The 25,040-nt window shown below is 43.6% G+C and overlaps 1 protein-coding gene across 1 annotated transcript in view; it reads left to right on the top strand.

Annotated features, from left to right (window-relative positions):
- BARX2 (BARX homeobox 2) overlaps positions 1 to 23,297 on the top strand; it is a 34,164-nt gene extending 10,867 nt beyond the window's left edge. The window contains exons 2-4 of the mRNA XM_021531111.1: positions 17,961 to 18,255; positions 21,166 to 21,250; positions 22,012 to 23,297. Of these exons, the coding sequence (XP_021386786.1) occupies positions 17,961 to 18,255; positions 21,166 to 21,250; positions 22,012 to 22,266 (635 nt within the window). The 3' untranslated portion in view covers positions 22,267 to 23,297. The remainder of the gene's footprint in view (positions 1 to 17,960; positions 18,256 to 21,165; positions 21,251 to 22,011) is intronic.
- The last annotated feature ends 1,743 nt before the right edge of the window (positions 23,298 to 25,040 follow it).

Here is a 25,040-nt window from a genome sequence, read left to right as displayed (position 1 = left end):
TTAGCTGAACAAAGTACAGCATCCAAAATATTATTTTAAAATAAATAATCTACATTGTAAAATGGTGGATTTATAAATAAGTTCAAGTATGGCAGTGTTTTCACAAAATTGGGCAAATTATCTTTTAAATCATTATTGTCTTTTAAATTGCAATTCACATGCTTCCTTTAAGACCATTTATGTATTTTTAATACATTCTGAATTGATTCTTTTCATTTATCCTCAGAAGTTTTCCTCCCTGTCCATTTTCCAGCAGAGCCAGGGAGCAGCTTTGGGTTGCAGAGGTAGTGTTTCCTGGCTTGCATTTGTCTGACTGTCTTGGGAGGTCAGAGCTCCACATCCCAAGTGTCATCCCATCAAAACCTTGGGTTATGGCAAGCTGTGCAGCCAGCAGGGAATGTCTGTGCACTGGGATCATTCCCATCTCTGGGTGAGCTAAATTTGTCTCTGCACAGATGATCTCCCAGCCCATGCCAAGTGCTGAAAGTGCTTCTGCAGGTGTGGGATTGATCTGGCTTGTCCTCTGTCTTTGTAGCAGTTGTGCTGAAATGAAAGATAGGGCCTGATCCTGGTTTTCATGGCATGACATTTCTTTGGCACTGTGAGAGGTTCTTTGTGGAGGATGGAGGTGCTGGACACGTGTGGAAATGGGAAAGATGGATTTGACTGCATGTCCAGCTGGCATGGAAGTGCTGGAGTGTCTTATTGCTGTGTACTTGGCTCCATGGACTGGGCTTTGGTCTGGAAAACTCAGTTTGGCAAATAATTTCCTTTTCTTTTGTGGTGTCATAGCTTTTGTAATTGTTTTGTCCTTTCTGTTTTCCTTGTTTTCTATTAATAGCAGGATCAATTAATAGCTTCCACTGTCACATTCTACAGTGTTGGCAACTATGAAATAAAAATTTCAGAGAAGGGGAAAAATTATACCCATCCAGAAGCTTTAATCAGGAAAAAGGGACTGTAATAAATGTTAGTACAGGACTTCTGTGGCACATACTCAACCATGGAAAAATAGTGTCCCTTTTCTTCCTGTCACTGAGCAAAACCACTGCCAGGAGAGCAACGAGACACTCTGATGGCAACTGGTGACTCTGTGGCTTTAATATGTTTGAGAAAGCAGATTTCTGTGATCCAGGCCTTATTTCCCCCTTTCAGTATTAGCACAATTAGTCATGATACAGCTTGCAAAAATGCATTAAAATCAGTTGGCAGCTTTTTAAAACCTGAGCATTGCTGTTCCCTCCTTGCAGACACTGCTTAGCACAGCCTTGGCTCGCCAGAGCTGAGCTTCAGGGGTGCCTTTGGAAAAGCAAACTCTCAATAAAGTTCTCACCTGCTCATGGTTTTTATCTCCGAGCTTCCACCCACAAACCAAAGGTGGTGCTTTCCTGTAGTATATTACAGCACAGAAAATTATTTTGGCAGTGAAGGATACTGAGAACCTTTCATTCATCACAGATGCTTGATGGTGACTTTGGTTGAAGAAAACCTTTACTTTAGAAGAAATACCTTGGGAAAACTCCTGATAGTTCCTCTACTTCTAGGAAGTAGAGCCAATGCTGAATTTCTGAGTACCTTAGGTGTGATTTTGCCCTGTGCAGGACTGGGAGTTGAACTTGATGATCCTTGTGAGTCTCTTTTAGCTCAAGATATTTTTTGATTTTAACTCCTTGCTGATTATTTGCTGGGACATATCCCGCTCTGCTCTGAACCAGTCATGCCTATGAAGCACTCACTGCGTATTTCTTACATTTGGAGTAAATGATAATGGAATTGCTGCCACCACCCATTCCTGCAATGTTAATTAACTGAAAAATTGAAAAATCCACCCAGAAGAAAGTTAAGTGTTCATTTCAGGTACCTGGTGTGTAGCTTTAGTGTAATTTAAAATATGGTGGACTATTAATTTGTCTTCTCAAAATATTTGTTTTCTCCAAAGCCAGTCATGGATCATTTGCTTCCAGTAATTGATACCAACACTGGAAAGATTTGTCCAGTGATGACAAGGTTAAGTGTTTGACAAATTACCAACTCTGGTTAACCTGGGGCCAGTTTACACCTCAAGAGAAAATTCAAATACACACCTTATCTACTTTTTCTCCACAAGAATTTTCTTCATTGGGGTGTTTCACTTGTTAAAACTATCAGTAAATAGTGGGGCTTAGGCACTTTTGCCTGCTGCATGGATGTCCAAATACTGCTTTTCCCAGGACCTCTGGTTTTCCTCATGTCCCCACTTATTTTCTCCTTGAAGTCGGTAGAAGTTTTGAGTGTGTAGCAAAAGAAAAGGAATTGCATCAGACTGCAAATAAATGGACATTTTCTGAGCATTCCTTTATCTGGAAGTTGGGACAGGCTGTGTTGGGAGCAGGGATAACTGGAGCTGGGTTTTGCAGGCCCCAGGGAAGGGCTGAGAGATTTGCAAGCAGCATTTTGTGCTTGGGCCATCTGGACTCGGCTTTTCCTTGAATTCATATGTGACATGGAGCCAGGTGAATTCCTCATCCTTCCCATTTTTTAAAGAAAAATGGTAGTTCTTTACACATTAGCATTTTGAATTCCTTTGCTAAGAAATGCAAGAGAAGCCCGAAGTCATATGGTCAGTGGGGACTGTGTATGTGTAACTGTGCTCTTCATGAGTATTAATTAAGTACAACTAAAATTTTGTTGTTTTTTCCCAGCAGAGGGAATTCTGTAGGAAGGAAGAGACTTCCCTATAAATCAATTTAAGATAGGTGTTTAGACAAAATCATGTTTATTACTTTGCAAGAGTTTCAACTCTTTCATCGCCGTTTTTTATCCACCCTTTGTCTCTCACGGGATTTTTACACTCAGTCCATGCCCTGTAGAGTTCCTCAATTTGCTCTATCCCTATCTCATTTCCCTTAGCTCCCCTTGAGCTCTTTGTTCCCTCAGCACAAACTGCACCTGAGAATGTTCGAGTTCAAGTCGAACTTTTGAACCCATGATGTCAGGTTGGTTTGGAATTAGGCAAAACCAGTTTGCCCATCCCTCACTGCAAAAGGGTTAATCCTGTAAACTATTGAGAGACAAGGGCAGGGAATTGTGAAAGGAGCCCCTGTTTTATAAGCATTTGTATTGCCAGTGCTTGAATGCCCATAATAAGCAGGTTGTGCTGTGATTAATGACTGTGTTTTACATGCTGACGATGGATGATGTGTTTCATTGGAGAAACCATTTATTTTTAATCAGGCTCCTCACCCCAGCAGCACTGAAAATAATATGTTAACGTCCTGGTGGGAGTGTGTTTCATTCTCAGCAATTTAATGAAAGGTGACCCACAGAGAGGAGAAAATAATTTAAATTTGCCTTTTCCTTGCCTTCTTTTAATGTGTGAGAAGACAACTCATAAAATTATTTTTTCATACTGGATTTTTCTTTTTCTTTCAAGATTCTTACTCTTCCTTCGAATTGGAAACAAGTAGGAATGTGTTGTCATTGTGAAGTTTCATGCATTTGGAAGGGGCAAGCTATTCAAATGCCCTACTTTGTTTTCTTAATTTATTTTTAATAAAGGACTAAAATAATTTGAAATCTTTAGGTACTTGAGCCAATTTTTATATCAGATTATAAGTTTCTTATTTGGCTGCACTTTCTATTGCACTTTTCTCTCCACTTTGTCATTTTGTGTGTGTAAAGGATGTGGTGGTAGAGTGTGGTTGGTATACACAGAGTAGACACAGAACTCACTTTTTTATTAGCCAGCTATATATTTATATCCATATGGATTCAACATTGATCCATCTAATGTCAATGCTTTAACTTCTGTAGAATGGCTTCTAGTAAGGAAGAAAAATACTTTTAAAAGTGCTTTTTAATTAATTGAAGAAAATCTACTTCAAGGCAGTGAAATGGGATGCAGTGTCCAAGCAAATCTTTTGAAAGTTCTACATAAAATGAAAGTCCTTGGATCTCCTTCCTATCAGATCTCCTGGGATGGAAACAGGGACAGCTGTGGGCATGGCATCAGTACTTCAAAAGAGAGGAAAAATGAGTAGGATGTTTAAAAAAAAGTAAAATTGAAACAGCTTTTCATATAAGGTTCACCAAATGTGAATTAAAGGCTCTTTTGGGTCTCAGAATTTAAAAGCTGCCTCAGAACTATCATGCCATGGCTGAGCAGAGCATGCATATTCCCGTGATGGGTCAGCAGTGTTGGATGTTTTCATCAGAGAGCAGTAAATGCCAATAATTGCCTAAATTCTTTGGACAGCTTGATGACATTCCAGGTGGAATACAGCCTCTATTTCAGAAGGTTTTTCAGAGCTTAATGAAAACACCGTCAATGTAAAGATTTTGTCTGCTTGTGGAAATGCCAATTCTAAGATGCATTTCATCCCAGAAGAGCCAAATCAGAGTCTGGCTGAGATTTGGGAGATACATAAAATATTCCCTGCAGAATTATTTAGATCAGCATAATGTTAAAATTGGCAAGGATGGCTGATCCTGGGCAGAATGTCTTTCTTGGGCGAAGAGAACTTTTTAAAAATTGAGCTTTAAAAAGCTATTTTTGTTGGAAAAGCCACACACTGCATCTGTGCCTGTTATTGGAGGAGCTCCCCTGGAATCATTGCTGCTTGCACAAGAACAGGACACATGCATTGCTTCAACATTAACATGCATATTAATGGCACGTTAAGGAATTTCATAATCGTGTGACACAAAAGAGAGTTCTCAACACAGCACTCATTCAGAGTATTAATGGGCAATGTCTGCAGCGAGCTGGGAGATAGAAACACCTCTGCCTCCTCTCATGGCTGCTGTTGAGTCCTGTCCAGACCAAATCACTGGTGTGGTTGGTATTACTGCCCTCATTTTGCATGTGAGGAAAACAGAAGTCCAGTGGGATTCAGGGAGTTGGCTGAGACTGAACATTAAGGCAGTTCCAGGGATGGAAATAATGTGCCTGAGGTCCTCTTTCCCCAAAATCTACGTCCAAGTGAACAGAATTTTGTTCATTTGGTTCTCCTATGGGACAGAGTAAAGTCGTGGGAATGTGACAATATTCCCATCAGCCTGGAGCTGTTTCTTATGCTAATGGGAATAATACACCCACCTACACGTGAAGGGAAGAAAGGGCTGTGTTGATTTTTGCCTATTTTATAACTGGCATTGGAATGAGATTATGAAGTCTCAACATCCCAGTGGAACACAGCAACGCTGCATTTCCCGGTGAGAGGGCCTGTAGGAAACTTGGAGGAGAATCCATGAGTGATGAAACCAGAGCTTTGACTTCAAGTCTTAGATTGAGGGAGGGTTTTCCATCTGGATCCCTAAATTTCCCAACTCAATCCCTAAATCAGAGCATTTCCAGGGGCATGGTTGTAGTTGTGGATTGAAGCTGTTTGCAACAGTTGTCCTTCTAACATTTCTGCCCATAAAGGCATTAATTCACAATTAAGGCTGAATTTGAGCACTGTAGAAATCCAGTTCCATCCATTATGATTAATTAGGGCCTCATCTCTACCTGAAGTCTAATCTAAATTTGTCTGGAGATGTGAAAACAATGTTTCTTCCTATCAGAACAGAAAAAATCACACAGACTAATGTTGGACATGAGTGAGGGCTTGCATTTGGAGATCACTGGATCATGGAATTCCAGAGTGGTTTGGGTTGGAATCTCATCCAGTTCCAGCCATAGGCAGGGACACCTTCAGCTATCCCAGGTCGCTCTAAACCTCATCCAAGCTGGCTTTGGATACATCCAGGGGTGGGGCAGCCTCAGCTCCTCTGAGCAGGAGGAGGTCATAACAGCTGGAGCTCAACAGCTGGAATCTCTGGCTCATCCTTCTATCAGAGGAAGACCTTATCATCACTTTTCTGGCACATACCTGTTTTCATCCCTCCAAAGCACTTTGCATCTCTGAGGCTGACATTTTTCTCATGGAACTGCTTATTCTGAGTATGTCTATTTGGGGACTGCCCATCCTTGAGACATTTTTCAGCTTATTTTTTGAGATTAGATGAATTATTGTAAGAGTGAAATTTGCTTTGTGTTTCAACTGAAAACCCCCAATATGCCACTGACCCTGGAGTGAACACACTGGGTCTTGGTTCCCATCAGTTTGCTGGGAGACTGGGGTGTTACTGGTGGGAGCACCCACCTTCCCATGTCCATATGGGACACTTATGTCTGCAGGCAGAGGTGGAGATGTTACTGTGACTAATGGTTCCTGTAACATCTTCAGCTCATGACAGACTTTGTGTAATACATAGAGTCCTGAAGTCAATGAAGCTGCTTCAGGAATGAAGTTGCCAGGACTGGTTTTTATGATGTAGAATCATTGGCAGTGAAAAGTTTCTGCAACCTGGAAATCCAGCTGTGTATTTTCCCCCATCCAAAAAGTGAAACCTTAGTTGTCCTAAATTCATTCTCCTTTGGTTAAGATTGGATCTGTGAGGTGACATGGGTGTGCTGTTATTTGAGTGAAGAGGATAAAAATAGCTGTGCCCTGTGCTTATGGAAGCTATGACATAGTCAGCTTACTCAAACAAAAAGATAGGTTTGGAGGAAATCCTCTTCCAGGGTGCTCTAGATTCTGTTAACAGGGTTTCAGCTTCCAGGAATAACACTGGGATGTCCATTATGCTCAGCTTTGTTCCCTGTGCGTGTCTCTCCTCCTTAACCCAGCCACCAGAGCTGGGTTAAGACCACTGATCCAATTGTCAATGACAAAGGACAGGCAGGCTGTGAACAAAACCTGCTCATGTATCATTTGCATCCTTTTAAATTGCATTGTTTGTGCAGCTGTTCAGCCAAATTGTCCACAGAGTTTATTTTTGTCCATAGAGGAAACAGAGATGGGTTTTCTCTGTGTTACGGCAGGTGCAAAATCAAAGAATCATATATGCAGCTCAGAGAGACCAAGCTTTCTGCTAAATGTGTCCTGATGGGGGCAACCCTTGAGATTATAAGCCACAGCTATAAGAGGGAGAGGCTTTGCCAAGATGTGACGGGTCCATTTCACGTTAACACTGGCACTTGCTGAAGTCCCCCTTTCATTTCAGTAGGGAGGAAAAGAGCAGGATGTCTGTGTATTTTAAACACTGATCCACTATTCTCCTGAGAAGGAAAAAGTGTTTTCCAAAAGATACATCAGGCAAAATTTACACAGTCTGTTGCTGAGAAACAATTGCACTCTCTTTCTTCCCATGTGTCACTCTCAGCAGTGTGTTTTAGAGCCTTGGGGCAGGAAGAGGTAGTGATATTTATGGCCAGCTTTCTGCTGGAGCTCACACAAGGGTGGGCTTGAGAAACCTGAAGAGTGCTTTTGTGTGCACAGCCAGTCAGCTGGCCAAGGCTGGTGTTTCCTTATGGATGCTGTGATAATAATTAACACAGCAGGAAGTGAGGGACTGATTGATTGATGCATTCATGACATTTTGTGTTTGAACTTGGCCAGAACCTGTGAAATCCTCAGAGAAGGCTGAATCATTTGTCAGATGTGTGAGGATGTAAGAATGGCCATAATGTGTTGGCCCAAGGGCCATATAGACACAAAGCTTGGGCAGTGGTAGGGACAGACACTCAGGGAGCAGAATAGAGCACCAGACAGGATTTACCCTTCTATCCAACTCCACCCTCTCAGCTAGGATGAGCTGTTTCACCATCCAAGTCCAAATCTTGCTCCTTGTCCAGTGACACCATCTGGACAGAGGAATCCATTTGGCCTCTCCCAGTGTCCCATGATGTCTGATCACATCTGTCATTGGTAAATTGTTGCAGCTTAAGCTGAGACACCCTGAGAGTTCTGGTCTCTCAGTGCTGTGTTCCCCCTCCATCCTCAATAACCAAGACCAGAAACTTCCAGTAAATCCACCCCAGCTCTTAGATCTGTTCCATTCTCTCATCCTTTGGCTGCTCCACAGGTGAAGTCTGGGTCAGTGTGATGAATTCTAGTGCTGAGCCTTCTCCTCACTGATGGTGGGACCTCTTGGCTGAAATATTTAACATGACTCAGTTCAAAAGAAAGAGTTTCAAGCTGAAGTTGGCTTAGTGGACCCAAAGTGTCCCTTGGTGCAGATCTGGGCATGGAGCTGGCAGATTGTATCCGGGAACTTCCCTGCACTGCCTGTGTTGTTGTTTATGGAGATGTGCTGGTGTTTATTTCTCTGGAATTGATGTGGCCCGGGCTTAGAACTCCCTCTGAGTTCAAGCAATAAGGGTCTGGAATGGAGGTTCACTTCCAAACCTGCCTTCCCTTAGGAGCTGTTTGAAGTCAAGATGGCCTTGGGCACATGTATCCAATAAATATTAAGGCAGATCTGCTTCTGTTCAGGGCACCTGCTTTCCCACTGAGTAGGATTGAAAGGACTCATCAGCTAAAGATGGATGAATCCCAGACAGAGACCCTTTTGTGTAGCCTTAGACAATGAGCAGGACCTCTGTGAGCCATGCTCAGTTTGGCTGGAGGGGGCAGGTTTGAGTCAAGGCGGGCCCTCATCCAAAAGGCAGGTTGTCATTTGAGTATGTGAAGCAGAATAATTTGAGGTACAGGAATGGTGTCTGTTCTGATACATTCTCTGCTGATGAAGCCACAGTGCCTTACATTTGCCACAAAGGATTTCTTGAGTGTTGGCCAAATAGATTCTTTAAATGCTTCTTTAAAACAAAAGAAATCTTCTTTATATATAAATTTTCCTCTTCACTGATGATCTGACAAGAGCCTGGCATGCTTTCTGCTTGAGTGACAGCCTGGAGAAAAGGCTGCTCTGTGCAGGGACAGCAGCCTTTAGCACCAGGTGGTGCTGGCTTGTATCTTTCCAGCAGTTGGGAATAAATGCGACAGCTGAGCATTGTTATCCCAGGATATTCCAGTGATTGCCCCAGGACAGCCAGGCCTTTCCACTCCAGCTTCAAAGGGTGCATCACCATCTCCTCCCCTCCTGAGCAACGTCACTTGTCAAAAAGGTGATCACCAGCCCTGCCATCCCTGGTGCCATTCTTCAGGGATCTGGCATCCCTGGAGACACTGCTGCTGCTCTAGGTGAGTTTTGGATTGTGTTTTTGAGATGGATGATTGCCCCACATCAGCCCTGTCCAACGCAGGGTGCCTGTGGGAGCAGGGAGTGAGACAAGTCTTGTTCAGGGATGCCTTCAGGCTTCTCAGCTGCTCAAGGCCAATTGCCGAAGCCCACCCTGGGTCAGGGGTGGCTCCGTGTGGTGAAAAGTCTCTCCTCCAACTTGTGCTTCCAAAGAAAGGCTCAGCAGTCTCTTGTTGTTCAGTCTCATGGTTGTTTATTGCAAGTTGTCTAAAAGATTTTCTCCTTGGGCTGCTGTGGTTTGCTCACAGCTCAGGCAGAGGCACACACACACCCTGACATCCTCTCTGACCCCGACTGCTTCTTCTCTCCCACCCAGGGCTGCTGCTGTCTTTTATATGGTACATTACGTGTTACATGGTTACAGTTTTCCCCAATGCCTATTACCTATATTAAATGGTGCTTTTCTATCTTTTATATGGTACATTACATGTTACATGTTTACAGGTTTTCCCCAATGTCTATTACCTATATTAAATGGTGCTTTTCTATCTTTTATATGGTACATTACGTGTTACATGGTTACAGTTTTTCCCCAATGCCTATTACCTATATTAAATGGTGCTTTTCTACTCTAAACCAATTTGTGAGTGCCAACATCACCAAGAACATGGAGGTAAGGAAGAAGAAAGAGGGAGGACAGGACAGGCCCAGATCCCTCCATCATAAAACCTCTGACCCCCATGTACAAAACTAAAACCCCCCTGTACAAGCACTCAAAAATTCTTCCCTCTACTTTGTGACCACTTCTACTCTAATATCTAAACTTTTGTGACTTCTTGTTCTTCCTGCAAGGTTGGTAAATCATTCCATGGTTCAAACTCAAAATCACAGCTGTTTGCAGCTGCCTGCCAGGGTCTCAAATGCTTCTGACCTGGGCTGGGAACATCCAAAAATGTCTGAGGGACATTTTGAGTTCCAACAGCCAATTACTTACTGTGTGCAGGGACTTAAACACACAAAACCCCACAATATGTATATCAAATGTCATTAATAAGTAAGGATTAATTCTTTTTCTGCTGGTTTTTGTGGAGGCCTGCAGCATGCACACCTTGTATAATTCAAACTTATTAATTACTGTTATTATTGAGAAGAAATACAGCAATGTGTTGATAAATTGCTAATGGGGACAGACTTACAACAGAAAATCTGGATCCTGCAGCTCCAAGAGCTGAAAAAATTTCCCCTGTGGCTTTGAAATTGGGCTGAACTCAGCCACAGCTCCCATTGTCCCAGACCACAGGGAACAGAAGCTGGAGTTCCAGCTCCAGTCATCCTTGGGGAGTTGTACTGGCATTTGCAGAGTGGGAGATGCTTTGGGGAGGTTCACCTTTTAAGTCAACCTCCACGAACATCAGTGGTTTTGTTTGCTAAAGATTTAGCTAAAAATCTTCTCCCCCCTAAAAGAGTGATTGAAGAGAAAAGGGACTTTTCTTAGGGAAGGTTAAACACTACTCCTGGATGAACCCAGGTTTTCTCCCACCTGAAAATCTGAGGTCAGAAATTGCCATTTGCTTAGATGCCAATTTTTTCTCCCATTCTCATTTGGTTCATACAGAAGTGTAGACTCCTGAAGAACTGGCTTTCAGTCAGAATGCCTAAAAAAAGGATCATTTTACCTGTGCTAAAATTAGCTGCATTAATTTCCTTTGTTTTGTTTTGTCTTCTGTTTTCTTTCTGTGGGCATATGTGCGTGAAATCCTGGCTCCACTGCAGCTGAGGGTATTTTGCCATGGACATCAGTTAGGATTTTTCCACAATGAAGAGAAGACATTTGCTACACTTTTTGCTGTGTTGCTGAATTGTATTTAATGTTTGCAAGACCTGTGGTCCTTGTCAGATTAAAAGGGTTCATTGAAGTGGCAAAAGAATCTAGTGTTAATGTACCCACTGTCTTTGGTTGAGGAGCAGTTAAAGTTTACTCCAAGGATCCTCACTGGTGCTATTTTAGAATGTCAGTGGTGTCTGTTCATGTTCCAGCTCTGCACTTAAGATTTCAGGGTTGATTGTTCTGCCTTCCTGTAGCTTCCATGACACAACTCCTATGGAAATTTTTGTCTCTGTGCATTTTGGCTGAATCTTGAGACTATTTTTGGAAGCTCTCAAAATGTCCCAGAAGTGCCCTTCACCTCCCTCTTGTGCAGAGACTTTAGCTGGAGCTTAGCTACCACTGTTTTCCACATGTATCCAGAGAAAGAGAGCAAGAAGAAGAAGAAACCAAACCACAGACAATTCTCCTCTCCCAAAGCAGGGCTAAGTCTGTCACTGAGCTTTGAGGTGCTGGAGAAGAAGAATGGCAAAAAAGAGCATTTTCAAACACTCACAGTTCCAGGATTCCCATTTAATATGTAAAAATCACAGAAAAATCTGCTTATAGACCTGAACTATGGTACTTGTTAAGACTCAGAGGATTAAGAGCAGGTTTCCCAGCTCTTCCAATGTTAAGAGAGGTATAGGAAATGTAAAGGAGTATCGGAGTCTTCCACAAAGACTGGAAAGGATGAGAAGAGAATCGATGCCTGAACTTGTTGATAAAAAGGGATTCTGATAAATTACTCGTACCTTTCTGCCCCAGCTGTGTTTGAGAGGGGTGCTAAAGAACATCTAATTCCACACCTAGGTACCACCTTTAGGCTCGATTGCCTTGCTCAGGGGCAGCTTAGGGAGACTTTGTTTCCTGGACTTCCAGCTCTGAAGGACCATGTGTGCCAGTGTGTTCCAAGGGCTGCACCGTGCAAACACATGGATTCACAGCTGGGAAGTGCCAAGCTGTCAGCACAGTGATCGCAACCTCATTAGCCCACCTCTGCCCAGATCATAATTGGCTCAGGAGCAGCCATCCCCTGGCATGGCTCTGCTGCTTCCCATTCTAGAGATAGCAGAGGGATCTGCTCCCACCGTGCTGCATAGCAGAAACATCACCCAGGTCATTTTTTAAACTTGCGATTCAAAAGTTCATGACAGTGCTCAGTGGGCCAGGCACCTTGGAAATGGATGGATCAAGGAAGTCTGAGAGACCTGGTGATTCCCCTCAACCCTCTCCTAAGCACTTGTTCCTGAGAGAATGTGAATTTTTCTGGTATATGCACAGCCTTTTGCTGTTCTTTCCTTTCCTCTTGCCTTTATGTCTGTATCATGGTGCTTGGTGGAGCACAGCATTGGTCTTGGGAAGAACCTGATGCCTTCTAATAGTTAATAAGAAAGAGTCTCCCATGTCTGGGGAACTTCTCGGTGCCTAAGCCTGGTATGGAGAGAGCAGAGAAGGTTTAAAATTGATATCATCAAAAACAGATGAGATAAGGTCTAACCTGAGTGCAAAAATTGCTTTCCTACCCTCAGTGGGGCTCCTAAGGGACAAGAGAGGTGCTGCAGGTCCATATGCTGCCTGAGGAAGCTCAGCAGAGGAACAGAACCCTTGTACAAGGGTTAGGTTTTCTCTCTGGTCAGTTTTTGGCAGGTCTGGCAACCATAAGGCAAAGTCTGTCTCCCAGTGAGGGGATGTTGTGTGTCCTGCAGCACACACTGGATATCTGGCTGCTGTCTTTAAGCACCTGGCTCCTGGGCCACATTGAGTCCCTGGATTGTACCAGGTCCCTGCTCAGCTCTGGATGAGCTGGTAAAGCCTAGCTGAGATCCATGGAATTGGTATTGTAAGAAAATCTTTGCTTTTTGGGATCTGTGTTGGAAAAAGTCGATGTCATGCCCTTCCCACTACAGAAACTATGTGTGGTTCAAGTAATTCTCAACATTGCCGTGCTTCTTTTGTTTTCCTTGCTTCACTCAGGGTTTGCTTATTCCTGTCAGGAGATTGCCTGCTCCTTCAGCAAAATCCAGTTCTTCCCTAAATGAACTCAACTCCTGGTTCCCTTTGTTTTGACACTTAGGAGATGAGAGATTTATAGACCTTCCTGAGTCATAAATTCATTTTCTTTTATCGTTTACCTTTTCCTACAGCCCATTCTGAGTGAGATTCATTCTGCCTCTGAGCAGGGCTAACCTGCCAAGAGGAGCTGATCCATAAATCTTTCCTTCCTTTTTCTTTCTTGCTTTCCAAAACAACATTTGGAAACTGAGTTTGCCTGGGAGGAAAACTGTTCTTCCAGTGCCGGCAGTCAAACTGTGCAATTAATTAGTGCTTTCCCTTTTCTCTTCCTTCTATTCTGTGTTTGCTGGGGTTGAAATAAAGCCAGGGAGGAGGGGAGGAGGGGGTAAATAAGGGGAAAATACTTGTTTCAAGTATTTATTTTTAATTACAACTTCTGCAAGGTGATCTGGTGCAGTGGTGGTGTATCCACTGTGTCTTAGGTCGTGGTCAGAAGAAGTTTAAAAGAAGTTTATTAGAAATGTCCCAGAAGATGAGTGGATGGCTTCAGGCTGGTCTTGATGTAACATCTTCTTCTTCTTGTTGCTGCTGAAAAGAAAAACAAATGACAAAATAAATCTTTGGATACATCAAACCATGATAGGTTTTTTGCAGAAATATCTGACAGATAATTAGGAAACAGGAGTCCAGGGTTATCCTTTGTGAGGCTTGAATATGCCAATTCATGCCAAGGTGATGTGGGCAGTGCTTACTACAGATCTCTTATACACTGTACAGTGGGTGCCAACACAGATTTAAATAGCAAAGCAAAATGTTTTTAGATCATAGAAAAGCTCTGCAGATCCAAGGTCTCTTATTTTTCGCCATTGGTTAGCTTTAGCAAGAGTGGCCAGATGTTTGCTTTGTGGAGTGGACAGAAAGAAGAGCTTTCATGCCACTTGAAACTGAGATTATTCAAATCCTTAAAAAAAAAAACCACAGGAAAAAAAATCTACTGTTTAGGCAGTGCTCCTTCAGTAGTGCATTGTATGAAGTATGGGATTATACTTATTTTTCCCAAGTATTTGAGAAGTATTCAGCAGCAGAGGGAGCCCAAGAATACCCTAGGCTTTGGAGTGATTAAGATTATTCTAGTAGATAAAACTGGGTCTTTTCTCCAGAAAACCACATAGTAAGAGACCACTGTCCTTGTGAAGAGCAGTGAGACCTCCTGAGTCCTAAACCACTGCTGGTTTCACCACTGGAGTGTGGGGCCTCTTGACAGTTTTAGATGGAAATAGTAAAATGCTTTAGGTGTATTTCTAGGGTAGCAAATTCCTAGTTTTCTGGTTTATGTGGGCATTTTTGAGTTTTCATGTACAAAAGAGCAGTGGGTCAGAAAAAGTGCTCACACAACAGTACAGGTGAGAACGTGTTCAGTGGAAGCATTGTGAAAGGCAGGTATGGAAAGAAAGAGCTTTTCACTCTCATTCATCCCAGTTTGGGAGACAGAGCGTGTCACAACAGTGCTGAGCAGACAAGAGCTGCCTGCCAGCATTTAATTTGTTGAAGATTAGGAAATTATTCCATTCTTACAATATCATGTCAGTCTAGAAGTACCTTTGAACTCTGGGGGATGTGAAGTTTAGATCTCGCCTCAGATTTCATGGTGTTTGGAAGGCAAGGCGTTATCAGGGTGCGAACTGTACAGATGGTTTGAGGGGAGTCATGTTAAGACTGTACCTAGAGACTATGGACTGGCTCACCTACAGCTGCTTTGAACTTTGGAATACCTAGATCCAGAGCAGGACACTGAACTTGGGCTTTTTTCTCTGGGAACTGAAAGCTGCCTTGTACAATGTAGAGGCCATTTATTTCTGGTTTGCTCTTTGTGCAAGGGGCTGCTAAAGCATTGCCCCCTTTCTGACCTGTCGCTTTCTCCCAAAAAATATCTGCAGCCTTGATGGCCATGTCTTTTCTGGATGCCATCCTTATTGCTTACTCTGTGCCACATTCATCCTATGTCTTCACCAGGGTGAGGGCACAAAGCTGACCAGTCTTGTATAAACTGGGCTGATCATGATGCTTTCATTATTTACAGGTGTTTCTAAAAGCACTGTCACAACTGTTGGTGTCAAACCAAAAGCAAAGGTTACTCTTACAAGCACAAATGATAAACAAATACATGACATTTAGTGTCAACAGCCTCACAAATCTGTTCAGCACCTGAAACTCAAATCAGCTTGGCCGTTGTAAACCATGACTTATGCAGAAACAGCACCATGGTTTCAGAAGAGCCATAAATAAATTTGTGTCCTGACGTGGGCAACAAAAATAAGCATGTGCTGAGCTTTCCTAACTGTTAGATCAGGGCACAGCTGCTGGCTGCTGGGAATTTTGGAAAACGTATCCCTCATTCAGGTGCTCAGCACTTGAAAACCCAGACCCAAACAACGCCAGTGTCATCTGCTTCTCTAATAACCGGTGTTGTACCGTGAAAAAATAGCCAAGGCCTTCCTGCTGATCTTGAAAAGCAGTTCCTTTAATCCTAATCTTACCTGACTATTAGAAAAATAACCTGAAGAGACTTTTCTGTGTTTGATGAAGGCAGATCTTATGCTCTGGGACGATTATAACCATCCCTTCAAGCACTCCCACATGCTGCTGCCATGCTGTACAGAAAAGAAAATATCCTGGTTGCTCTGATATTGAATAACTTTGCTGATCTCCCTTGAAGAGAGTTGCTTGTAAAAATCCTTTCATCCAGATGTGTCAGTGACTTGGAGCCTTGCAGGGTATCTGAGCTCTGGTGATTTATTATTCATGAGTAATTTTGTGCTTTATGGAGAGCCCTGCTGGAAATGTATGGACATACAAAAGTATTGATTAATCAGTGATCTGGTGCCGAAAGCTACCCATGAGCAAGAACAGGAATGGGCTGTGGGATAAGGTTTGGAGGATGAATCTGTAGAGGAGCAGGAGCTCTGTGATGGGCAGGGTTGAACCAGGACCTGACAGCAGTGGATAAGGGGATGTAATAATACTGGATCCACTCCTTTCTGGACTGAGCTTAAGCTTAAATCTCCTTATCCAGGACAGAGTAGGACCAGGATCCGAGAAGCCTGTTGGAGCCTGAGTGACCGAGAGCAGTTTTCTCCTGGGGCTGAGTCCCAGAACTGCTGCAAATGAAGACATCAGCACACAATGGCCTCATGAATTTTGTGGCACACCCAGGAACACCTCTCATGGTGGAGGTGGCCTCAGTGTTCTTCACAGGACTCTAGAAATTAAGAGACCCTTTAAGGAGGCAAGAGGGGGATGATTTTGGGGCAAATTTTTCTGAAAGAGACGGAATCATCTGTTCCACAGGTAGGCCACCAAGATTTTTGTTATCCCACAGTGTCAGAAATGAACAGTGGTGGATTGACAAGGAGGACATAGGCTGTGGGGGCAGCATCTGCTTTACCTTCTGTCTAGCTGGGTGGTGTTAGAGGGTGCATAAATACCACCATTGATTTAGTGTATAAAGCACAGGACAGAGGTGTAAAGCAAAGGACAGTGATGTAAAGCTGGAAAAAATATACAGAAAGAAAAGGTAGATAAAGCTTGACACAAGCTAAAGGTTGGCTTGGCAATTCTGATCTCATCTCTCAAATGCTTTCCTTGGTGGTTTAAGTGGAAGGCTTTACATTTAATGGAAATATTTTGATTTTTAGTGTTGCAGAGGTGTGGAGGAGAAAGCAAGACTGAAGCCCTAGTCTGCGTAAACCCCAGTCTATAGTCACAGCTATTTAGGGTTTTGACAACAGTTTCCCCAGCTTGCTTTGTAAGTGGCTGGATTTTGCACAACTTGCTGTAGTTGAGGAGAGAAGCAATGATCAAAAACCTGTTCTTTGATGTACCCAGCTCACCTAGGACCTGGTTCCTGTGAAAACAACCCTACACTTGGGGAGAGGGTTGAGGAATACAGGTCATCAGCAGGCCAGGCTGGGAACTCCTTTCTTCCACTGTGTGGAGTTACTCACCCCAACACACTCATTGAGGTCTAGAGATCATTATATTCATTAGTGGTGATTCATTCATGTGAAGGGTTTCACAATCAGGCCTGCTGGTGTAATATGTTCCTTTCCACAGTCCCATTTATCTAAAGATCTCTGAATACTTTGTGTACATTAAATTTTAATCCATGTTTTACCACCAGTGATGTAGGTAAGGAGGATTGTTTCCATCTTGAAAATGAGGCAAAATGAGGTACGGAGCAAGAAAGTGAGCTACCCAGGACTGCAGGTTGTATGTCTTACAATGAGTTTATGTTTCCCATATGTAGCTCAATTTCCCTGCCCAAACTTTAAAGAAACATTCAATTTCCCGGGGCTAAGGCTGAGCAGGAATTTGCTATAGCTGTAAATCAGAAGGCCTGATGTGGATCAGAACTTCCTCTAGTGTTTGGGAATGTTTGGATTTGTCATCCCAGAGCAGCCCTGACCTGAAAAGATTGGAGCAGAACTGGTTTAGGACTGGTATCAACTGGTTGTGTAAGATGTAGAGTGAAGAACTCTTGGGATCTATTCATCTTCATCTTCTTGCAAGGTCAGCGGGATCAGTGTGGGCAATGGAGGATGAGAATGGTTCTGGTGCAGTTGCCTCTTAGGGAATGGAATGAGCTGTGAAATCAACTTCTGTTGTTTGTTACCTGCAAGGGGAGGGGGACTGTCTCAAGTGAGCCTGTCCTAGTTTCCCCAGGGAAACAAAGTTGGGAACAGAATGGGAATATATTTCATCCTTTGCTTGGAGTTTAATCTCTTGCAGTAAATAGACAGATGATTTCAATGGTTATAACATCTCCTAGAAAAGGAGTGGAAAGGCAGTCCTTCCTTTCCCTGTCCTAGGGTTAGGGTTCCCCAGTCTAAGAAAAGCTGTGCAATTTGGGAGAAGGAACAGTTCCAAAGAGGGGAATATTCTTGCTTTTCCTTTAACGAGCAAATGACAGAGCCAGGAGGGTCCCTCCTGTCTCCCTCCTCTCCCCAGTGCTCCCATTGCTCAAACACATCAGCACTGAGCTGACCTTCATCTGCCTGTGCTTCCTCCCTGCCAGGCTCCCCTTCTGTCCCGGCGTATCCCCTCATCTCGGTCGTGGCCCGGCAGCCGCCCGTGCTGCCCCCGCTGCTCCCGGCCGCCGGCTGCCGCGTGCTGCCAGCCCAGCCCTGCGCGGGCACCGCGGGCTCCGAGGGTGCCCCCAGCGAGGCCCAGGGCAGCAGCGAGTCGGAGGCAGAGCAGCCCCCACCACGCTCAAAGAAGCCACGCCGGAGCAGGACCATCTTCACCGAGATCCAGCTCATGGGCCTGGAGAAGAAGTTCCAGAAGCAGAAGTACCTCTCCACCCCCGACAGGTAGGTTGGTTGCTCGCACCAGGAACAGGGATGAGCAAAAGGGATGCTCCAGCCCTGCTCAGCTGTTCCACATGGAACATTCCCTGGCTGGGGTGCTGCCTCTGGCTCCACCAAGTTGCCTCTGCTGCTGGCTCTGGCCATGGGCAGGTAACCTGCTTCAAATTCAAGGCTACTTTTCCTGGGATCAAAGGTGACACAAATAGATCATATGAGTGGAAATGTCAGATGATGATACACATGGTTGGGAGTAGTTGTCCAGGCTCAGAGATCTCAGAGAAGAAAGACCTCTGACTTTCCCATTCCGGCTGCACACTTGAAAAAAAGATGGAGCCTGTCTCCCTCTGGGATCTGCTGGTTCATGGCTCTGTGTTCATGCTATCTTCAGCTCTCCTGAGCTGGCTTTTATCCAGAACCTTGGGCAGCAGTTTGTTGGGAAGATGGTGGCCTGTCCATAATCTTGGAAAGCAGAGCCTGGAGTTCAAAGCTGCCTTGAAAGGCACTGGCAAGTTCTTAGGCACTACTTGGTACCACAAACTAAGACTAAGAGAGATTTTAGCTTTTTTAAGGGCTTTGAATCCTACTGTGGAAATTTAAATTATGGAAAAATGATCAATCAAATTCCTAGGAAGTTTGTAAATCTGGAGAAGGTTTGAAAGTTATCAGTTGCTGCACTCCACAGAAGGCAGTGTCCCAATATTTAAATTGATTCTAAAGATGGCATTTTCTGTTCCTACTGCCTGTCACCAAACTGCTGCAAGATGAAAATTCCCAGCTGTAGCCAACCTGCCTCATGGAGCTTCAAGAGTTCCTGCTATGCCTGTACTGACTTCTCACAGCTTCACTTCACCAGATAGTTGAGACTTTGCTGAAGCACTCAAGGCTGGTAATTAATAATCTCATATGACTGTTCCTTGGCTTCACTGAGGCCAACGAGCAATTCCTGCCCATGTAGCACTTCTCTTGTGTTTGTTTCCTTGGTTTCCAGGCAGTGCTGGTTGCAGTGAGGTATGTGGCAAGAGATGGCAGCTGGTTGTAAGTAATCCAGGTGTTGCCAGACATGAGCACTAAAGCACAAAGGGTTGGCTAAGCCAAGCTTCTCTTTGTCAGCTCATGGCTGAAACGTGGCAAAGCAGTGAACTGTGGTCTGTGTTCACTTCTGCAGCTTTTGGCCTGGATAGGAGATTGTAGTCCTGAGAGAGCACCTAAAATTCCTGGTTTATCAATAGTGAGGGAGGGCAGTACATCAGGGTAATGACTCTGACATGTTCTATTCTTAACAGTAATGATTTCTTAGATCAATGGCATCAGATGAGATGTAGTGGCAGAACAAACCTGAAGGCCCAGAGTGAATCCAGAGTGGGGAAAAGCATGAATCCTTGAGTGTGGAGTGGAGCACAGAGAGCTGGTGTGGGGTATGTGGGTGTTTACAAATGTAAATCTGGTTGCCCAAGAAGCCTAGCTTTAACAAAGCTTTTATTAGTAAAAACTTGGCCTTGACAAATGTGTATGCCCCTCCAAAGTCAAAGAGATATTTTCCAAAAAGCCACAGAATGCAGAATACTGTAGAATGTGGCTCTGAGTTGGACCTGTCCCACCTGCAGGACTTGCATGACTCCGAGGGGCACTTTCCTGGTGTGGCTGAGGATTTCCAACTCCATCCCTTGTGCAGCTCCACTACAAAACTGCCAGATACATCACCTGTGGAGAAGGATCAGGAGCCACTCTGAGCCACATTTGCTTCATATCCTGGGCTTTAATGTAGAAATAATGAATGGGTTCATATGAACTCACATGGGTTGTGATGGATAAATAAGAATTATGGACTGTCTGCCACATATGTGGCTAAGCATACAAAAAATAAATTCACTTAGAAGCTTAAAATACCTAAGTAGCAGAATATATATTAAATTAATAGACTGAGATATACTACTACTCCATGAGAAATGGGAAAGTACCATGATCCCCATTCTGGAGTAGTGAAGGAGAAATATGATACAAAGAGTAGCTGATGCTTTCTGTAGGGAAGGCTGTGCTCCAGGATGGCTTTGATGAATGGAACGAGAGATCCCTGCAGGCTGCTCTTAGGATATCAGGTTTATTAGGGATGGAGAAAGATCTTGCTTGGAGCTGCCAGACACAGCATGGGGCAAGGCCTGAGGGGATGGGGAGGGGAGAGACAAGGGGCAGAGAGGATGCTCCAGGAGAGGGTGGAAGTTCTAAGAGGGGGAAGATCCAAGAGAGGGGAAGTTCCAAGAGAGAGGAAGTTCCAAAAGAGCATCTGGACCCCTTATCAGAGGGTTCAAGGTGGGCTGGAACAAGACTTGGGCCAATGGGGTCATAGACTCCTGATGCTTCAGGGGAGGGTTCCAGGTGTGGGATGAGCCATACATTTTGGGGGTTGAGATCAAACAATCCATTTGACTTTTGGACCTATCTGTAGGTAAGGGCATTGTCCAACCAGTAGGGGGGATTGTTTTCATCCTGGCTGTATTATCGGAAATCTTTTGACGGGCAATTATATTTATTCATCCTTCCCAACAGCTGTGTGTCTATTCCTACCTGTTTGCTTCAGACACCAGTGACCTGTTTTTCAGGGATGTGATGTACCAGTAGCTCCTGATTCATGGGCAAACATGGAGCATAAGCAGCTGGAGTGCAGCAGGTTCATGTCTCAAAGTGGGCAGAACCTTGCCATGTTTAGAAAAGAGAGCTTGCAAACCCCTGCATCTTCCACAGGAGCATCTGTCTTTGCATTCTAAATTCATGAGTTTCACCATTTTTGTGTGACTGTTCTCAAGATAACTGATCAACACTGCTGAATGCTCTTACAGTACTCTAACTGCCTAGACCTGGCACCTGAGCTCCTCTTGGCTTCTGAAAACTCATTTTGTTGTCTGATTTGTCTTCCAGGCTTGACTTAGCCCAGTCCTTGGGTCTGACTCAGCTCCAGGTGAAGACATGGTACCAGAACCGTAGGATGAAGTGGAAGAAAATGGTGAGTGGGTGTTTGTCGTTTCTACATGGCTCTTAAAAACTGTTTGCAAAGAACAGATTTGCAAGCTGAAAATAGTGGAGTGACTTGTGTCTATTTATACCAAATTTTGTCTTATTCCTGGTAATTTTTCACAGAGATGGTCTTTTTTTTAAAGTGTTCATACTGTTCATGTGGTGGGCTAGAGGGGACTAAAGGCAGTAGGAGAACAAAGCAAAGAAGTGAAATGAGACTAGAAGTGAGGGAAGAGCCAAAATACCTCCTTCTGCATTTTTGGCATTCATGTGATCTCAGTGCTTCTGGGATTGGTTTTGTGCATAGAAAAAAAAAGACTGTGTTGCTCTATGGAAACAGAGCAGTTTTGAGATCTGATATAATTAATGTTTGCTTCTCATGGCTTCCTTTCACCTTTCACTTATTCTCATCTTCATGGTCCTTTTCCAGTTAAAATGCTTTTTTATGAAGGAAAGCCACTCAAGAAATACTGGTGGGAACATGATGCTGTGACATTCTCTAGTAGAGGTGTCTGCATGTTCTGATCTGGGAGATGAGATGTAGTTCTAGGCTGTTTCTTTGGATGCACGTGGCACCTGCAGAAGTTACTGTCACTTCTAACAAATTTGGCATTACCTTGGAAATAGATCCTTGTCTGGAGTGTCTTGTTGTTGCAGGAACACTGTGAAGAGAGGGGGAGTTAGACATAGGAACAGGATGTCTGAGACCAGCAGTGTTTAGGATCCTGACAGTTCATCTCTTTGCTCCAGGTGTTGAAAGGGGGACAGGAAGCTCCAACGAAGCCCAAAGGCCGTCCAAAGAAAAACTCCATTCCCACCTCAGAGGAGATTGAAGCAGAGGAGAAAATGAACAGCCAGGCTCAGAGTCAGCTGCAGGAGGGATCTCAAGCCTCTGAGGAGCCAAAACTAACAGAAGAGAACCCAGAAGAAGTCCTGTTGGAGACAGAGAAGTCTCCAGAACATATACCAGAGCTTTCCTCAGAGGAGACTACACCATTAAGTTAAAAGGGAGAGAAAGGAGGGGAAAGGAAGAGGGAAAAAAAGATAAAAGAGAAAAATTAAAACCAAATATATATGTATATATATATTTAAATATGTATGTAATAGTGGGTGTGTACATATATATATAAATATATATATATGTATGTAGACCTTGGGTATGAGTCTAAAGATTGGTCACATTGTGCCTTTGGGAATCAGCCATCATGGGCCAGGGGGAACCAAGACATCCCATGGGAGTGGTGCCAGGTTGTTCCTCTGTCAGGGGCTGAGCTTTCCTGCAGAGAGGGCTGAGGCCAAGACATTTCCAGGGAAAACCATGCCTAAAACCCCAAGACAGCTCCTTGAGAAGCCTAGGGCTCTCCCAGGCAGTGGGAGGCAGGAGTGTGGCTGTGTTAGAGGGTCACTGTGTTCCCTTGACTTTATCCTTGCCTTGTGTGGTGCCAATGGACAAAGAGCTTGGCCTGGGCTCAGATCAGGGACAGCCAAGGAATGGGAGCTCTGACAGCACCATTTCCTCCTGTAACCAGCACTTAATTTTGTTAGAGACAGGCCTGACTTAACCAATTTTAGGAAATGGTTCAGACCCCCAGGTTTGCTTTGGCCCAGTTAGATCAAAGCTTCCGAAGAGAGATCTGTACCTGGGTCAGCTCCGATTGCCTCTCCTTGGGTCCTTTGGGTGCTGTGTCTGTGAATTTGCAGTGATGTGGGATAAAACTTGGAATGAGATGAGCATTTGGATATAAGTCTGCTCCAAAAGCTTTTGGGTGCTTGGATCTGGGACTTTTGCTTTGGGCCCACCTCTAATTTTTGTAGGGATTTTTTAAATGAACTGTTAAACATTTTCAGGGTTTGGGGAAAATGATGGATTTCCAAAGTTGCTGCAGGAAGCTGGTATTTGTTTAAGATGTGTGCCAAGAAAAGCTGTGCATCATGTTTCACAGAGTCTTGTTAAGGGTGCATTTTGCCCAAAGGCTGCAAGAGATGTATTAAGATAACCTTTATTTTTTAATTAAAAATAAAATATATAAATCAAACAGTTGTTGCTGTTGTTTCTCTTCCAGAGATTCCCATTTCAGAATATCAGGCAGAGGCTTTTCTGAAATAGATTTTTCTATTCCTACAAAATCTGGAGGAAATGGAAATCATTTTCCAATCTTTGCCAAAAGATTTTCCTTAACATCACTGCACAACAAGCTCTATGTAAACTATTTGTGGCACTTGCGAAGGGAGGTGAGTGTGTTGTAAATGCTGCTTTGTCACTAGGTGAATGTGTCAGAACAAGGGCACTATTTTCTGTCATCTCCTCCAATTTTGGACACATATTTAGTGGCTCTTTGTGGCCCTGTGAAGATGATTTCTAAATATCCCTTTTTTGGGATGGCAAGGATTCACACACAGATCCCAAACAGCTTATCCAAGCAGTCTTGAGTGGGGAGACAGGGATTTTTGTTCCCCCCAGTTTCTTGCTCAGTGGTGTTTGGAAGTGTCTGATTCCAGCTCTGCATTAGCTCTGTGTTGCATCGGGTAACATAAAATTGGTAAAGGATTTATGCGGTTTATTTTCATGTTTGAGTGTCCCAGCTTGGCAAGACTTTTCCATGGCTGCCATGCATCCAGCCCTTCCTGTTATTTGTTTCCCATCCAGTTAGTGACTGAAGATGTCAGTCTTTAAAACTTGAAAACAGCTTTCAGAAAGGAACAATAAGTAAGTCATATAAGCAAGAGTTTGTGGGACATCCTATCCTAGAACAATAATAATGTTATAAAATGTGGGTTTCTTCTTTCATTGAAGAAATGAATCTTTATAATCCTCCCTGGGGACTGAATTTTGAAATGGCTTAATAGAGAAATACTTTCCAGGTAATCCTCTTTGTGCAGCTCACTGTGTGTATTTACAGTGTGTGAGACAGAGATTACAGTTTCATGTGGTGGAACTCCAGCTTTAGCCAAGCCAGGGAGGGACATGCTCCACTCTCTGTGTGTCCAGTACACAATAATCAACTTGGAGAAGGCAGCCAGTGGTGTAATTGCATCTACAGGTTTGCACCTAAGCCTAAGCCAAATTTACCAGAACTGGGCAGCACTCATTTGCAAGGAACTTAAAAATACCTGGTATTTGTTACCTCTTAGCTCCTTTTTTATTGTGTCACAGCAAACTAGAAATGGAATGAAACATTTCCCTCTTGCCTTTTCTGTTGCAAACACAGGCTGTGAACTGCAAAGTGTTTCCTCTGCCATTAAATGCATCAAAATGTGGTTGTCTTTGGACATTTTTTTTTTTCACAAAGACCAGACATGCTCGTGACAGCCCCAGTGAGAGGCAAAGGTGGAGAGGCAGGATTTTTCTGCTTGTCTGGAGCTATGATACAATGTCTGAGTGTTGCACATTCTTTATCTGTGGATGTCTTTTTTCCCCTCTTTCCAGAATTGTGCTGTAGTTCAACCATATCTATTGGAGTAGAAATAACATTTAATTTAAAAAGGCCTATGGCCTGTTTATACAGGAATTAGATTACATGGTCTATGAAATCTGTAATCAGCCTCTATTGTTCTTGGATAGTGGCATCAGCACTCCTATCTCCACAGAAAATGTTTCCACAAGTCTCAAATGCCGCAGTCCTCAGGGAGAGTGAAGAGAGCAACTGAGTGGAAATCATTTGTCTAATAATGAGTTTCACCATCAAGTTGCAAAAAGCTGTGCAAGAGTTTCTACTCAGTTGATTTGTAAGCCTGAATAGCTGGTTAAATTGAATTTTGTGTGCAGATGATTCTAGAAA

Source organism: Lonchura striata, chromosome 23 (genome assembly GCF_046129695.1).
Source record: "Lonchura striata isolate bLonStr1 chromosome 23, bLonStr1.mat, whole genome shotgun sequence".
NCBI lineage: Eukaryota > Metazoa > Chordata > Aves > Passeriformes > Estrildidae > Lonchura > Lonchura striata.
The sequence above is the reverse complement of the archived record's forward strand: the minus strand, read 5'-3'. Positions and strand labels throughout refer to the sequence as shown.